The following is a 17,037-nucleotide window of genomic DNA, read 5'->3' on the forward strand; positions in this document are numbered from 1 at the left end:
TGATATAGGTAGGGCTATATATAAGATATAAAAATTTCAGATTTTTGGATATCGAAAAATCCATAGTACTAAATCCATATCCAATCCGAAATTCATAAATTTTATAAATAAAATTGGAAGTCCAATCCATAATCCAAATATCTAAACCAAAAATTTTAAAAGTTAGGATTTTGGTTTGGATTTCGGATTGGCCCAAATTGTGCCCACCCCGAGTGATACGTCCAGTTATTGACTCAGCCCATTTTGATCCGTCCATATTAGGTCCAAGTCGCTTATTTGATGCCCCCTACATACAAATCTCACAAAGTAAAAACGATTGCTTATAGTTTATTATAAAACATTTAACCACACACAAAACTGGAGATTGACTCATGTCAAATTTTGATGAATTAGAAATATCTGAAAATGAAAAAAAAAAAAAAGGTCAGACGGGTAAAATGTAGCTGCTTGATTATGTATTTGAAGTATAGTGATAACAATTACTAAAATTATAGTATATTGTTAAATCCTCTTTATATAAGAGTCAGGCAGTAATGATGATCCAAGGCCATGAAAATAACTAAAAGCTTCAATCACTTTCATATTTAAATTTCATAATCTAATTACCACTCGAAGGGGAGCTTTGGCGTAACTGGTAAAGTTGCTGCCATGTGACCAGGAGGTCACGGGTTCGAGCCATGGAAACAACCTCTTGCAGAAATGCAAGGTAAGGGAACGTACAATAGACCGCTGTGGTCCGACCTTCCGACCCCGCGCATACGGGAGGCAGTGCAGAGGCACCTGTGCCCTTTTAATCTAATTACCACTCAAACAAGGATTCTGTTGTTTGACTTTTTTTCTAAATATATCCAACCACTCAGCCATATAAAGTTACACATTTTGCTGCTCGGTCAAAAATATTTACAGCCACTAGTCAATATACATACATTATACACTAGTTATACATATATTATATATCTGTTGGTTATTTTTCTCGGCGGGGGGCTATTTAAGCTAATTTTCCTACAATATAAGAAACCCAACATATATGGCCCTCAAACTAGAAAAGCACATATCACAATACACAAGCGCAAAGAATCGGCCAGTATATCACATTATATTGGACGATACACGTAAGATACATAATGGACGTTTCAATCAAATGAGATTTGATGGGTTATTATACCTCAATTATCCATTTTTTGCAGATTATGTGGATATAATTCATATTTAATTAGATTAACATAAATCAATCATTCAATCTATTTTTAAATGGATGGATTGGACGAATACATAAATTTATAATTCATTTTTGCAGCTTTATGTTCAATTGACAGATGTAATTCCGAATTCCTTCTTTCAAATAGGAATAAATTGCCTTGTAAGTGCAAGATTTAGATATTTGAATTCATTAAAGCTAACTAAGGAAGAATATTTTATCAAAATCAGTTAATCAAATTGTGGTAAATAAATCATAAATAGGCAACTCAAGAAATTGATCTACGGAATTGAGCTCTTCTTATGATCCAATGGCGTGACAAATTAAAGCTTAGGACAGTTGAACTACGTAAGCACTAACTTGTTTAGACATTAATGGCTCACAATTCTAAACTAATTCTAGATGCTCCACGTACTCATAACACATTTATAGTCTGTTTGGCCAAGCTTCTAAAATCAGCTTATTTTAAAAAGTTTAAAAGTACTTTTTAAAAAAATACTTTTGGCGAAAAACAGTTTGTGTTTGGCCAAGCTTTTAAAAAATGCTTCTAAGTGTATTTGTCTCAAAAGAGCTTTTCAAAAAAGTGTTTTTGGGCAAAAATTATTTTTTTAGCTTCTTTAAAACAGCGTCGGCTACTTTCTAGAAGCACTTTTTTCTCCCAAAAGCTTGGCCAAATACCTTACTTTTTAAAAATAAGCGCTCATTGAAGAAAAAAACACTTTTGAGAAAAAATAAATTTGGCCAAATAGGCTATTGGCTTGAATTGTTAATTTATTTGGTTGTGCTCTATGTACATTAATATTACGGAGAATGCTCTAAATTTGTTGCATTTTAGTTGTGTTCAGTAATTTCTTGGTTCACACGGGCCAAAGTTGACTGAATTTTTACAAGGTCTTAGTAATCCTATTAAACAAAGAGAGAAATTGATACTACTCCCTTCGTTCATTTTTATTTGTCCACTATTTCTAAAATAGATTTTCATTTTTACTTGTCATTTTTCACATATCAAGATAAGACAATATTTTTTTTTCCTATTTTACCCATTGTATGAATTACTCACTTTAATCATTTTTCAAATCCAATAAAAATATGCATCAATTAATATGGGTATATTGGTAAATTATGTACTCCATTTATTATTTCTTAAATAACGTGAAAAGTCCAAAATGGACAAGTAAAATTGAACGGAAGGAGTATTAAACAAAGAGAGAAATTGATATGATTAAGATGCTAATGCAAGTTCATGGGTAGAAAAGTTTCTATTGACATTTGATTATTTTCCGACAAATAATTTTTTTTTTTTTTTAATTCTCTCTTCACTATGGTGTATTTGCTATCGATGCTGATTTCGAAAAAGATACTGAAAATTAACTAATTGAGAAAAGTTTCTATTGACATTTGACTTTTTTGGAGTTAAAAATGGAGTTGTGTCTGGTTATAATTTTTACAAATAATATTTGGTTGTTTGAACAGAGGCGGCAGAATTTTAATTTTATGGGTTCATAACTTGGATTCCAGTAACTGAACCCATCACCTTGTTTAAGTTATGTGTTCATAATTAAATATTTTCAACAATTTCAGTAGGTATTACAGCGATAAATTCAGGTCTATACTACAAGTTATGGGTTCATTTGATCTCAAATATAGGCTAGATCCGCCCCTGTGTTTGAATGTATTGAAAGTGAAGACAAGATTTTAGGTGTTTTTCAAATTCAAAATACAACTTTAAGTTTTATTTGGAATTTTCATGGCCAAATGTTGACTTCGAAATAAAGTGAAGTAATTTTCTGGAAAAAAGTGAAAAATCTCATGGCCAAGCGAGTCCTTAATTTTGACGCTTCTAGTCATTAAAGAAAAGTGTGATCTAATTAATATTGTTAGAATTTTTTACTCATATTAATGAAACTTTTTCTATTTGATTTTTTAAATGGTGTCCGGCATCCGCATTGGAGTTCAACTATATCCGAATTCGCCATGAAAATTGGAGGTCCATTTTTGGGGGAGTGCTCCTTACCAAGATTTTTTTCATACGCAGAATTCGAACTCGAGACCTCTGGTTAAGGGAGGAGCATCCTCATCCACTGTCACTACACCACATCTTTGATGGTATTAATGAAACTTCATTAATGTCTCTTCTAGAACTATTGAGTGAAGATGGACCAAACGATTGATTCATCTGAATATAAACGCTTTCTCAGCCTTTAATTAAAATCAATGAAATGTTCATAACGTATGTCTCTTACATATCCAAATTATTTTAATATCTCTCTATATTTATACCCCATAATATTGTTGTCGAAAAAGGTAAGTTTAAGGGGTAAGCAAGAGTTTTTTTAACTTGTTCCTTTTCTCTGTTTGTTGTTGTGAGGGGAACAATACATTTGGGTACAAACTAATTTTTTTTTTTTTTTTTTGAGATGCCTTTCTGAAAATCAATATTGAGCTATTCCCGAGCGGAAAGATCTTATATTTGAGAAAAAGTAAACATTGGTTTGATTTTAGGCGTAATATCATACCTACCTATATTATTCATTTAATAATCAATTGAAATGGTAATCTATAGTACGGACGAGTGGATTTTATGTCAAGACAATATTTCTAATTTATATAAATTTTGAAATTGTGCTTATGCAACTCTTTAGTTATCGAATAATTGTTTATTTTTGCAGGAAATTTGAAATTGTGCTTATTCAACTCTTTAGTTCTCGAATAATTGTTTATTTTTGCGAAATTTGAATGAAAAGATGGCTTGTAATTACCGGATGATCGTATTGGAGCATATTTGCGTGTTTTCCTTTATATTAGTATCTATGACCTTAGTGAATTGTAAAACATATCCTCCATCAGTATAAGAAGGTTGCTACTGTGAGTGTGTTGACTACTGGGTCGAATCAAGAGAAGATAGTCCTACACCGTGGGTAGCAAAAGTGTGTAGGGAGGGATCACTTATAGACTTTCGTTGTGGCCTTAAGGAGGAGTATGATGAGGCCCCCGACAAAACACCCTTTTTACTATTTCCAGAATGTGCTCCCCAAATTGTAGGAGTAAATTAATTTGCATATGCATTATTTCTTATAAATATAACATTTATCTTTGTAATGTCACTACAATAATAATATTACGAGACAACTTCAGAGATTTTTCTTCAGGTTTAGCTTCGTAAAATTAACCTTCTTTGTGATTGCTATACTATGCTTACTTCGCTTATTTTAATATTTTTGTGTCAAATCTTTCAATCTATTTATGATTAATATAAAATATAATGATCTGATTCATTTCTCTGTTTTACTATACAATATTGTTTGATTAATTCTGCAAACCGTTAGTACTATCTTTGCCCAACAAACTACTTTGAGCGACTATTGTCATTGGATTAGATGCATTATGCACACAACTATATCAAGATTAATATCTATCTAAGCAATATATGCTTAGCTCTTCAGAATTATCTACTTTGACTAGAAGAGTAATTTGATTTTTCAGCCCTGCATTCATAGGATACTATTCTCCTCCTAAAATGCATAAAAGAATAATTTATTTTCTCGGCCATCAGTCATTAAATAGCTTGAAAATATTTTTAACCAAAAGACGAAATATATTATCATAAGTAAATGATTCAAATCCCATTGAATTGTATAAGAAGATTAGTACAGGAAAATTCAAATGTCTAAAATGATACCTCTGAGTAAAACTTTACAAGTTAGAAAATACCAAGCAAATTTTTTAATCTAATCTAAGGCAGTAATGCTATTTATATTTGGAATATTAGAAGGACGGGTAAGCAAATTTTATATAAATTCCACCTTTTATTTCTTCATTTCATTAATTTGTCTGCCTCTTTACTTTTAATCCTTTTAAAGATTTAAAAAAGAAGAGGTGAAATAAACTTTGTCAATGTGGTTAGATATACTATCTAACACAAGTTAGAATATGGCAAACACCTCATTGTCAACAATATTTGGAATCTAAACATGAGTTCTTTTTTTTTTTCATTCACTGGATATTGTATCAGTCGTACATAGCTCAACTGAACATGAAATTTCATGAAGTTAGCAATCTCTAGCAGAAGGATATGGGTCTATATGTTGATGAAATCCTACCCTATCAAAATACCAATCACCAACAGCTTCCGCAATTGCCTACACAGATAAAATGTTACAACAGAATAAGTTATTAATTCATAAATTAGAATTCAGAAAGATAAGCGCATGACAAAATTCAAAAACAAGAAATGTGCATGTATTCAAACTTTATATGGATAAAACAAGAAAAAAAAGATTACCTTATTAAGTATGTTTGGAGAGGTAGCACTGAACCAATAATTCGTCACTACGATTTGCTCATGAGTGTGACAAGAAGTGATGAAATAACCCCTCGTATAACAAGGGTTGAGTCCCTCGAATGCCCTCAAGAACTCCACTCCGAAAACTATATTAAAAGAAGAAAGAGACAAATGAAACAATCTTTTTTTACAAGACAATGATTTCAGTATATTATTATCAAGCCAATTGTTGTTGACAATTCAGATTATTCAAGAACTCAATTAAGTGAACATCCTCTAGAACTGTTATCCAGAAGTCTATGTCTAACTCTAACTGTTCACTTGGAACTGAAATGCTGCCGCTACCATAAGGTTAAAGGCTATTTACAAGTTAAAATGCAAATATTATTTGATACTCTACCTTTGATCACTCAATCAACTACGCATCAATCCCAAATCAATTGAGTTTTAGAACTCTCTCCCTTTGGAATCTAACAAAAACTGAACACAATATACAACAAAGTCACAGTAAGCTGTGACAAACTTTGGTGGCATCCAGGCCCGAGCTTTCGAGCCTTCTATAGACAACAGAACAATAGCAAACAACTGCAGTTGGTACTCTGAATTATTTATGTACTGGCTGACTAAAATTATTCATCCCCTGATCCTGATTGTTATTCTTGTGAAGAATATGTAGCTGAAACACTTTTTGAGCTTAATCCAGAATGCCCTTGAGGGTCAGTTGACATTTCATAAAAAAGGATTAGAGGAGGAAAAACGCTATCTATACTTGTGTGATTTGAAATGTATGGACTAATGGAAAAATGCTAACCTTGAATAACTATACGTTGACTAAACGTGCAGCTACTTATTTGAGCCTTGCAATGTTCCCAAACATGTCGAGGATCGAGGTTTGCAGGAACCAAAGTGTTGTTAATCTGGAAAAAAAGTCTTTAAGATTTTATAGAAACTAAAGAAAATACTACTAACAAAATTCTTAAAAGGAGAGATATTAGCGTTTGTCTCATCAACCTGCCAAGCGTCATATGCGGAATTGATTATAAAAAGTGGAGTCTCAACATATGGAACAACATGTTGAGGGAAAAAGCACTGCACCATCATTATGAAAAGTTAGTGTTATAATTAAGGGGGAAATATGAATAACACAAGGAAAAGGTTTTTGTTTCAAAAAGACTTATTAAACTCTTACATACCAGACTTGGTTCCATTGTAGACGTGCAAGACGGAGGCAAATTCTTAGCCGATCCCTGAACGAGAGGTAAGACAACTATTATAGTAAAGCAGATAAGCAGAAGAATCTAACTTTGGATATATATAGCTTATTAGTAGTTAATAAAATAAAACAAAAAAGATGACGGGACTCACATGTAAAGTAACAACTCTATGATACGTCGTTTGAATATTAGAAGTACCAGAGATTGTCTTGCTGTATAAATAAATCATGAAACGTTTGATCAGTTCCAAAATGGCAGACACACAAAAATCAATACTATATAAGACGACGGAAGAAGATCTCACACGTTGATGAAGAAGCCTGCGTTTGCAACGCACTTTACTATGGCATCATTTGGAAGGAGGGATTTGAACTTGTCGCAGTTCAAAATTGTAGCCAATCCTCCAGCGGAAGTTCCACTCAAGATTGCCTAACATTGCGTTTTTTGAAAAGTATAAAAAATATAGCCTGTGACTTGTAAATAATTTATTCGATAGGATCTTACATTTTTAGCATATTGCATTCCTTTGCTCCGTAAATCTTCCAGAACAGCTTTAAATATTCTTGCTCCTCTGAAGAAAAGGTTGTTCTCCTAATATAGATTTGGCATTTTCAATCAGAGACACATGTTACAGTGATATTTAGAAGAAGTGGATAAAAGAAGAATATTACTGGATCAACTTGTTCGACATCGCCAGTAAAAGATGATCCATCACAATAATTCACCCACACCCTGTTCCAGTTGTAAAAATCTACCAATTCCAATACTGTTTGCAGTTAGAAGAGGTGGTTAAAAATCTATGCATACAAAGAAAAAAGAACTGAACTATGAGGTTCACCTGGATTTTCTTGGGGAGTGTTATGAAGTATCCCGGCAAAATGAGTTTGTTTCGTCATATGCTTGGAAGAACCTATGTCCATAGTTGCACGTCCTTGGCAATCGGGGATACTGTCACACCACCCACCGCCCTAAGAATATGGAATGTACGTTTTGGTGACTTGTATATATGATGATGAAGACGAAAAGTAAATACAAGAAAGAAGAACAAGAAGAAAAGACTAACTTGAAGGAAGATAATCCAGTTGGAAATTCCGGTATCAAATCCCCTGTCAAGATAATAAGCGGGCGGGCTCCCATCGAGGCACACTGTTAAAAACAGTTAAACAAATAATAAAAGAGTTCTCTTTTCTTGTACTTAAGAAAGTAAGCATTGTACAGTCAAGTACATTAAGCAGTATGTTAATTATACCTGCGCCTTGGTCAGTTGCGCTTTCTAGTATTGTGATATTGACAATTCTGTCGCCGAGAACAGTGGTGCACAATACTGCTAGACATGCTAGCAAAGCCAACATAAATGTTGCCATCCTACAAAAACAAAAAGAACAGTAAATTTTACGCAAAGCATTCCCAAGTTCTAGTTAAAATAAGAAGAGAAACAATTACTGACTAATAAATGAAATCAAAAGAAACAGAAACAAAGACATGAGGAATGAATATTAGTACACTGTACATGTTATCAGCAAAATTTTCAAGTAAGCAACTTTTGGTTCGTGCTTTTTTTTTTCAAGAAAGAAGACTATAAATACTATTGGAGCTGGGTTTCTCTTCAAAAGTTTAGAGAACAGCTGCAAACGATTGTGATAAATAAAAATACAACACAAATGGAGAACACCTCTAGCAAGAAAATTAACTAGAAACAGGGGGGAAGCAATAATCTTCAAAATGACCAAAATTAAATAATGACCAATATTGCTTATCAAAAAGTTGGTGCTGTTAAATCAACATTTGCAAGGAGAAAGAGAAACAACTATATATAAACGAAATCAACATGGATTATGAAAGAATACATACATGTTGCTATCAACAAGAATGTTACTGTAACACCTCATGCAGTCGGGCTAAGATTTGACTCGTAAGACGGGGGTATAATGAACCCAATTTGAATAGTGTAGAAATGGCATTTGAAACCCAATAAAGACATGAGAAGAGTCCTTGAGCAAAGAAAAGTCGGAAGCTACCTTACGGAGCGTGTTTTCGAGTGAGTTTGCACTATGTCTCACTTAAAATGAGTATACGGAAAAATCTATAAGGAATTTAGGAAAATTTCCTCGTTCAAAGTTGTAGATCTTTGAAATACCTTTCCAACGGTATATTATGGAGGTCAAACAGACATATGTACAAAAAGTTATGCCCATTTTACTAAAACAGTATTCTGCTAATTTACGGTGGAATTTACGGGCTGTAGATTTGGCCCGTAAAACTAGTCCAGAAAGCCCAAATCACTGTAATTGATTTACGGTGGGATCTAAGGATCGTAAAACTTTTACAGGCCGTAAAATGGGGCGTAAAACAGGTCCGACAGCAATTTTAAAATTTCGTTTTAAGGCTTTCTCACTTCATTCTTCACATCCTCATGCCCTAGAACGACCTCCTACCCTCTGCCATCATCAAGAACACCAAGGTAAGCCTATTCTAATCATTCCAAGTCAATTCTAATATATATCCTTGTAATCTAAACAGGAAATCATCATTCCTAACCTAGGGTTTTCAAGAAAACCCATCTCAAGGTTCAAGATTCAAGATTTTGGAAATCTTCTTCAAAGTTCAAGTCTTTAATTCAAGTTTTGGAGCATTACCAGGTATGTGGAGTTACTATCTACGTGTGGGAACATCATTGTTCTTCCCCACGCCTCTTAATCCATAAAGTATGAATCTTTACGAAAACTAGGGTTTCTATACGATGCTCATAACAACCCTAGGTCCATATCCATGACTATATTATGTATGAATTGCTATTATTCTATCATTGTGTTCTTAATAACTCCATATGATTATTGAGAATCAGTTCGTAATCCATGAAAAACCATATATCTCATTCCATGGGTTCTTAAATGCAAGTTATGATATGCTATGATATTTTTCAAGAAAATACTATGTTTTACAAGTTCATGCAAGCAAGTTATAATTCATGATATCCACGTACAATCAAGTTATGATTCATGAAACCATGGGCAGCAAGTGCCACTTATTTTTACATGTTCATGTTTTTGGGAGTTGCATTAATTACCGAGAAGGCTTCAAACAGCCTGAAATTACGTAGCCACCATACGATGAGGATTGCTCCACCCATGCTTAGGACGATCTCTCATAATGACTGGATCCTTTCATAATATCATTAAATCTCATGTCCCTGGCAAGGTATGAGTGTTCTGCTGGTAGGACGCAAGTACCAGACCATGTTATCGGTTATATTTACTGCTCTCCCTACTCACGATGCTTTACGCATATTATATATGTATATGTACTCATGTTCATGATCATGTTTCAGTTCAGCCTCTGTTATGTTATTTCCATGTCCCATGTTATTTCATTCAGTTGCTTTACATACCAGTACATTCAATGTGCTGACGTCCCATTTTATTGCCCGGGGGCCTGCATTTCACGATGCAGGTACGGATTTACAGGACGCCACATCTGCTCAGTAGGATTCGCTCGTATCAGCTTATTGGTGAGCCCCATCTTATTCGGGGTTTTAGTCAGTGATCTTTATTTTATTAGTTATGCATTTAAAGGTATGCTGGGGGCCTTATCCCAACAAGTACGTTTTCCAGTCAGGACTCATGATTAGAGGTTTCATAGACTAGTCAGTTTAATTATGTTAGACATGCAAGGTGTTTAGCCATCTTTGGCTCAACTCATGTTATTTTCGCATTTATGATTTAAACAAGTATTTCATTAAATTATTATGAGATCTCATGTTTTATAAAAGCTCATCACCTTCATGCTATATTTCCGCTCATGTATGCCTCATGATGATTCAGTAAGCCATGTGGTTCGCTCGGTCACATGCAGTATGACACCGAGTGTCGTGTTTCGCTCAGACCATGGTTCGGGGCGTGACAGTTACGTTGTTCATCTTAATTAAATCGAAAGAAAGGAGGTTTTAGAAGGAGAAAGCAAACAATGCTTAATGAGTAGAGATGAGTGAGCTAGTTTTACTTCAGCTCTATTTATAAGCAAATGGACTTAGTAAACCGCTTGCTCTTTTTTTCTTTTCTCAAAAAATTATTTATTCATATTTTATCAAAGGTGTGATACAAAACAGTGGCAGCAGATTTGAGGTGCTTGAAAAGTACAAATGTGTACATTACTGGAAATATTTAATTGAAGAACCAATATTTTCAATTTGTCAAAGAAGTCTTTATATACATAGTAACCAAGTAAATAATAATTAAATTAGGCCAGGAAAAAGTTATAATGAGCCACATATTTTTTGTTTCTTCAATTAATGTTTTAGGCACACATCCCATCAAAATATTATAAAAGGGTCAACTTGTGTAATGCCACTATATTAGATATTGATGTTTTATGGAAACTGTACCACCGATGTAATGCCATTTTTTAAAACATTTTCTTTTCTATAAAAAAAGAATTCCCTAAATGGAAATCATAGAGAATGGCATTTATCATCCTCTTCATATCGTCATATATTCAAGAATTCATTTGTTGAGAAATAATTGATGACCCTTCCAATAAAAGGTGATTAGGACTCATAAATTGAGTATACATGGCATGTGATATCGGCCTTTTAAGCATTCATTTGTTGTGAAGTGAAGAATTACCTCTACACAAAAATGAAAATTTCAAAAAAATTATGGATGATGATTTATATATTGTGAATAGAAAAGGTTAACGTAGATGAATAGAGAAAATTACGTAAATAAAAGGTTCAATCCATGAATATAACTAAAATAAATATGAAAACAATGTTATCTAATCTTACAAATATATAGTAGTAATCAGGGGCGGATCTACCTTGTGCCTAGGGGTGTCCCGTGACATTGCTTCGTCGGAAATTTTTACTCAATATGTATATAAATAGCAGAAGCAACATAGAGTATATTTTTCGTAACGTGACATCCCTTGACACAAATGACCTTGTAGCTTAGTTGGCTAGGCGCTTCAATTCTATGGATAGGTTACGGGTTCGAATCCGCGCAACATCATTTCATTTTATCAGAGTTTTGCTCCTCTTCTACAAAATGACATATGTTCAGATTCAAACCCGTAACCTTTTGGTCATAAGCCCTTAACAAAATGGGAACCAGTTGCTCCAACTTGCATGTTATTGTGACATAAACTATTTACTAGTAAGAAAGATCTCGTTGCTTCCCTAATTAGTTGTTGTGCGGTTCTTTTTATATTTTTTTCATATTTAGAAACTACATAAAAAGTACTATAGGTTATAATAATTAACAATTTAAAATATTTAAGGGGCATACGAATAACTGGCGGTCAAAGATTTTCTTGTTTGACTCTCGAAATCCGAACTGTATCACATAAATTGGGACAGAAGGAGTAGTATTTTTTTAGAAAGTTTTAGTAATGTATGTGAATTGTGTTTTATTTATATTTTGTTCTTTATTTAATAAGGTGCTATATTGTTTTATTTATTGTTTCTCATTTTAAAATGTGACACCACTGACAAAAAATCCTGCGTACGCCACTGGTAGTAATACCTAGATACTGCCGATTATTTAATCCTCAAGAAACAATATAAAGAAACGTTAAAACAAGCCTTTTATAATAATACTAGCAATACATGCCCGTGCGATGCACGAGCCGAACATGTCTATTCGCTTTAATTAGCCAGTCTTTAAGGTCTGTATTTTGAAAATAACTTTTAAAAACATTCTAATTGTTATTATATATAGCAACATACACAAAATGTATTTTATGTACCATTACTTTAGTTATAATTAAAAAATGGAGTTTAAAAATTAAAAACATAGGATGGAATTAAGTCTTTGAGATGGAAAGAGTCGGACTTTTTTCTCATTATCATGACAATGAAATTTGTTCATCGATGTGAAAAAGTAAATTAGTAAGAATATGAGGGAAAATTAATATTTTGATTCTAGATTTTTTTTTTTTAATTCTTTAATATCTTATATGTATGCCGACAGGTTGATATCCATTTCAATTAACTAACTATTTAGATCCAAACATAAGAACCATTGTTGTATATTGAAAGCAAAACTAATAAAATATTTTTAGTTTTTTATAAAATTCATTATAATTTTTTATATTAACAATTATAGATAAAAAAAATTGTTACAAAGAAATCAAAATTAGAAAGATATATGTTATATCGTAAATCACCAAATTTTAATTCCGAAATGAAAATATAAAGTAATACATTTTATAAATGTAAAGAAACAATAATCAGAGACTGCGGAGAGTAAAATAATTACAGTATTGACAACGAAGAAAAACGGGGATAAAAGTCACTCCCTCCCTTCACTTTTACTTGTCCACGTTAACATATCAAGAAAAAAAAATTTATATCAAGAAAAAGAAATTTTTCTTCTTCTTATTTTACCCTTCACATTTAATTGCTCATTTTCAAATCATTTTCCGAGGCTATTGAGACTATACATACACCAATAAATATGGATATTATGATAAAATATATACTTCATTTATTAATTCTTAAAGAACGTGAAAGTCAAAAGTGGACAAGTTATGTGTAGGAGAATTAAAATTGAAGTGCATATGTGTATACATGAGAAGAGAATAAATACTCAGTACTATGACATATGTCCAAGTGGATAAAAAAGTAGTTCGTTAAAGTGTATAATTTATATAACTTTTGGTATAAATTTGCATTGCTATTATTCGTCCTCTCTTCACGTTTAAAGTATTGACAAAGAAGAAAAAGGGGGATAAAAGTCACTCCTTCCGTTTACTTTTACTTGTGCACGTTAACATATCAAGAGAAAGAAATTTTTATTCTTATTATTAATTTTACCTTTTACATTAATTACTCATTTTCAAATCATTTTCGAAGGCTATTGAGACTTACACTAATAAATATGAATACTATGGTAAAATATATACTCCCTCCGTCCCATATTACTTGTCACTTTCCCTTTTATACGCCCCTTAAGAAATCATAAATAAAAGATGTATTTTACTATCTTACTCCTATCTCTCTCCGTCCCATATTACTTGTCAGAAGTTGAACATTAATTCTACCTCTTCTGTGTTTACTTTTTAAGTCCTCACAGGTCCGCAGTGTCTTAATTATCCTTTCATTTCTTTCATTTGGCATGTCCTCCCTCTGTCTCAATTTAAGTGTCTACGTTTGACTAGACATGGAGTTTAAGAAATAAAGATAGACTTTCAAATCTTGTGGTTCTAAATTAAAAATGTGTATAATATAATAAAATATTCTTTGAATCTTATGATTATAAATTTGACATGTATGATATTTGAATTGTCAACTTACTAAATATAAACAAAGGCGGACATAAACAAAATAAAGACAATTTTTTTTTTTAACAACAAACGCCCAAATGGATGAACATAGCAACAATAAGTTGTACAAAAAACAACTGAAATTGTACCCTAAGCCAGGACTAACATGTGTGCATTTTAGAAGTTTAACATTAATACTACCTCTTGTGTGCTTACTTTTTACGTTCCCACGTGTCCGCAGTGTCACAATTATCCTTTCATTTCCTTCATTTGGCATATACTCCCTCTGTCTCAATTTAATTGTCTACGTTTGACTAGACATGGAGTTTAAGAAATAAAGATAAACTATCTTGTGGTCTTAAATTAAAAATGTGTATAATATAATAAAATATCCTTTGAATCTTGTGATTTTAAACTTGAAATGTAGGATATTTGAATTGTCAACTTACTAGATATAAAAAGAGGCGGACATAACCAAAATAAGATAAATTTTAACAACAATTGAGAAATTAAAGGAAAAAATAAGACGAAAAGAAAAAAAAAATATAGACTCACTAAGGAGAATCGCGATATCCTTTACATATAAAGACTAACTAAATTGAGTAACCAAAATAATTATGTTAGGCCTCGTGCATCGCTCGGGCATAGTTTGCTAGTTTATATATATATTAGAAAAGAAAAGTGTATTCGTAATAATTGATTAAAATTTCCTAGTTTTAGGAGGGGCCACCGAAAATTATCTTTACTTAAAGATAAAAGTTTAAAGTCAATAGTACATAATCTTAGTTGGTCAATCATTATCTTATTAGTAAATAAAAAGAGAGAATGATTAGTTTGACATGTATCAAATTGGAGGGGGGAAATAATGTTCATGATAACAACGTTTAATAGTACTCTCTCTGTCTCATTTTATGTGATAGTGTTTGATTGAGTATGGAATTGAGCATCGAGTTCAGGAAACTAAAGAAACTTTTGACATGTAAGCCAATTATATGAAAAATATGAAAATTATCCTTTTAAATAAGTGGTGGTAAGAGTTGCTCATGTCCTTTCATTTAAATGAGTGGTGTTGACTAGTGAGAGTCTCAATACGGATAAAATGGCAATGCTAATTAAAATTAAATAGCTCCCAAAAGTGGAAGGTGGTATTCTTTTTATGACAGTTTAAAAAGTAAAACATATCACATAAATTGGGACGAAGAAAGTAGTAATTGTTATCAAGATAAAAGAAAAATGGATATATCCATCTGTGGTTGTACTTGTAGCAATTTAAGAAACTGACTTACGGTCTTCAAACGAAGTCAGCTCTAAGTCTTGCAATCTGATTCGTCTTCTCTTTCGCCTGTTTTGTATCTTTAATTTCTGATCCGATCCTAAACAAAGAGCAATGAGATGATAATTATAATTAAAAGCAGGTTAATTCTATCCAGGGAATTTAAAAGACATGCTGGGGTCAAAAGCAAGTTTTTGAAACCTTGGTATCCCAACAAAGATTATAGTTGAATTTAGATTGAGTGGATGAATTTATTGTGTACACATTTAATGAATGTCTTAAAACAAATATAATGTTTGATCAAAAGTCACTGAGTTCAGCCGAATTGTATCTGGATTTCTACCTCTTCCCCTGAAGCTATCAAAAGAGTTGCGTCCAATTCAGACAATACAAATTACTTTGAACTATATTAATTTATTTGACCAAACTTCTAAAATCAATTTGTTTTAAAAAGTACTTTTGTTGAGAAGTATTTTGTGTTTGGCTTTGAAAAGCACTTTTGAAAATCAATTAGTGTTTGGGCAATTTTTTAAACGGAAAAGGGCCAAAATTACCCTTGAACTTTGAAAAATAGTTCATTCATACTACATTATCTTTAGGGCCAATTATACCCTTACGGTTATACTATGGGGTCAATTATCCTACATACAAGCCTAATTAACCGCCATGATGCATCATCCTAAATTCAAAATTATTTTACCCTCAAATAATTTTTTACTATCACTAAAATAACTCAATCAAATTTTTTTTTTTCAGCAAAAATAATACGGATAATTTTTCCAAAAAAAATATAAAAATAATTCCGTATTATTTTTGCTGAAAAAAAAAATTCGGGTCGGATTGAGTTATTTTAGTGAGTAAAAAATTATTTGAGGGTAAAATAATTTTGAAGTTCTAGGATGATGACGCCACGTGAATGTCTGTATTAAATAATAATTTACAAGATAACTACAAGTTAAATTGGAAAAGATAACGAAGGGTATGGATGAACTATTTTTCAAAGTTCAGGGGTAATTTTGGCCCTTTTCCGTTTTTTAAAAGTGTTTCTAAATGTATTTTCTCAAAAAAATATCAAGTACCTTTGAAGAGAGGCTACTTTTTTAGTTTCTCAAAAGTAGTTTCTGCTCAAAAATACTTTTTCTTTTCTTAAAAACTTGGCAAAACATCTCAATTTTGAAAAAAAAGAAAGAAAAAACACTTCTAATCCTGAAGAAGCTAGCCAAACAGGCTATAATATGATATAGCTATAACTAAGCAGATCCATCAAGGCTATAATAATTTTTTTGAAGCTTAAAATTTTTTTTTTGAAAAATTCCTAAGAATGTCAGGAAGTATGACAATAAATCAGGGACTAACAAAAAATAAACTCACCTCAATGACCATGAATGTCATCTGCCAATACTTTGAGTCTTCAATAGAGTGAAATTATGAGCGGTGTATTATTATTGCAGAGAAAAAGGATATATTATTTGTGAAGGAGAGAGCAGAGCACATATCAGGGAAAAAGAGAATGATAGCAAGAAGACATGCATTTAAAGTCCATAGACATTTTCACCCCAAGTCTTCCCCATGGGTCTGGTCATATTAGTTGTCTTTTTCTTTAGGGAAATTCACTAAAATCCCCCTAAATTATATTCTCTTTGCTAGTTCCATACTTAAATTATGTACCTTTATTTAGCATATAAAGGAATTTTACGAATCGAGTATTAGATTGGATAAGAGGTTGTTGGTTAAAACGGAATGGGTTCAATGTTTTTTATTTTTTGGCCTAAAAAATCAGTGTCACGCCATTAAAAAGTAAATGGACGTA

At 32.2% G+C, this 17,037-nt stretch overlaps 1 protein-coding gene across 3 annotated transcripts; it reads right to left on the reverse strand.

Moving 5' to 3' along the window:
• Positions 1 to 5,087: 5,087 nt before the first annotated feature.
• LOC132069320 (pectin acetylesterase 11-like) lies at positions 5,088 to 16,809 on the reverse strand. Of its 3 annotated transcripts, none has more exons than XM_059462700.1 (14): positions 16,599 to 16,807; positions 15,241 to 15,327; positions 7,944 to 8,059; positions 7,758 to 7,840; positions 7,533 to 7,662; positions 7,366 to 7,460; positions 7,199 to 7,285; positions 6,999 to 7,123; positions 6,846 to 6,906; positions 6,674 to 6,727; positions 6,492 to 6,569; positions 6,292 to 6,397; positions 5,481 to 5,626; positions 5,088 to 5,337 (listed from the first exon to the last, which is right to left on the reverse strand). In XM_059462700.1, exons 3-14 carry the CDS (start codon positions 8,056 to 8,058, stop codon positions 5,248 to 5,250), a joined length of 1,170 nt encoding a protein of 389 aa, XP_059318683.1. In that variant the 5' UTR covers position 8,059; positions 15,241 to 15,327; positions 16,599 to 16,807; the 3' UTR covers positions 5,088 to 5,247. The 3 variants fall into 3 exon arrangements, with proteins under 3 accessions (XP_059318683.1, XP_059318684.1, XP_059318685.1); XM_059462701.1 differs by having other exon boundaries at positions 5,090 to 5,337; positions 7,366 to 7,445; positions 16,599 to 16,804; XM_059462702.1 differs by lacking the exons at positions 5,088 to 5,337; positions 5,481 to 5,626 and adding an exon at positions 5,641 to 6,189 and having other exon boundaries at positions 16,599 to 16,809.
• Positions 16,810 to 17,037: the final 228 nt, after the last annotated feature.

The sequence above is a fragment of the Lycium ferocissimum genome, chromosome 9 (genome assembly GCF_029784015.1).
Source record: "Lycium ferocissimum isolate CSIRO_LF1 chromosome 9, AGI_CSIRO_Lferr_CH_V1, whole genome shotgun sequence".
NCBI lineage: Eukaryota > Viridiplantae > Streptophyta > Magnoliopsida > Solanales > Solanaceae > Lycium > Lycium ferocissimum.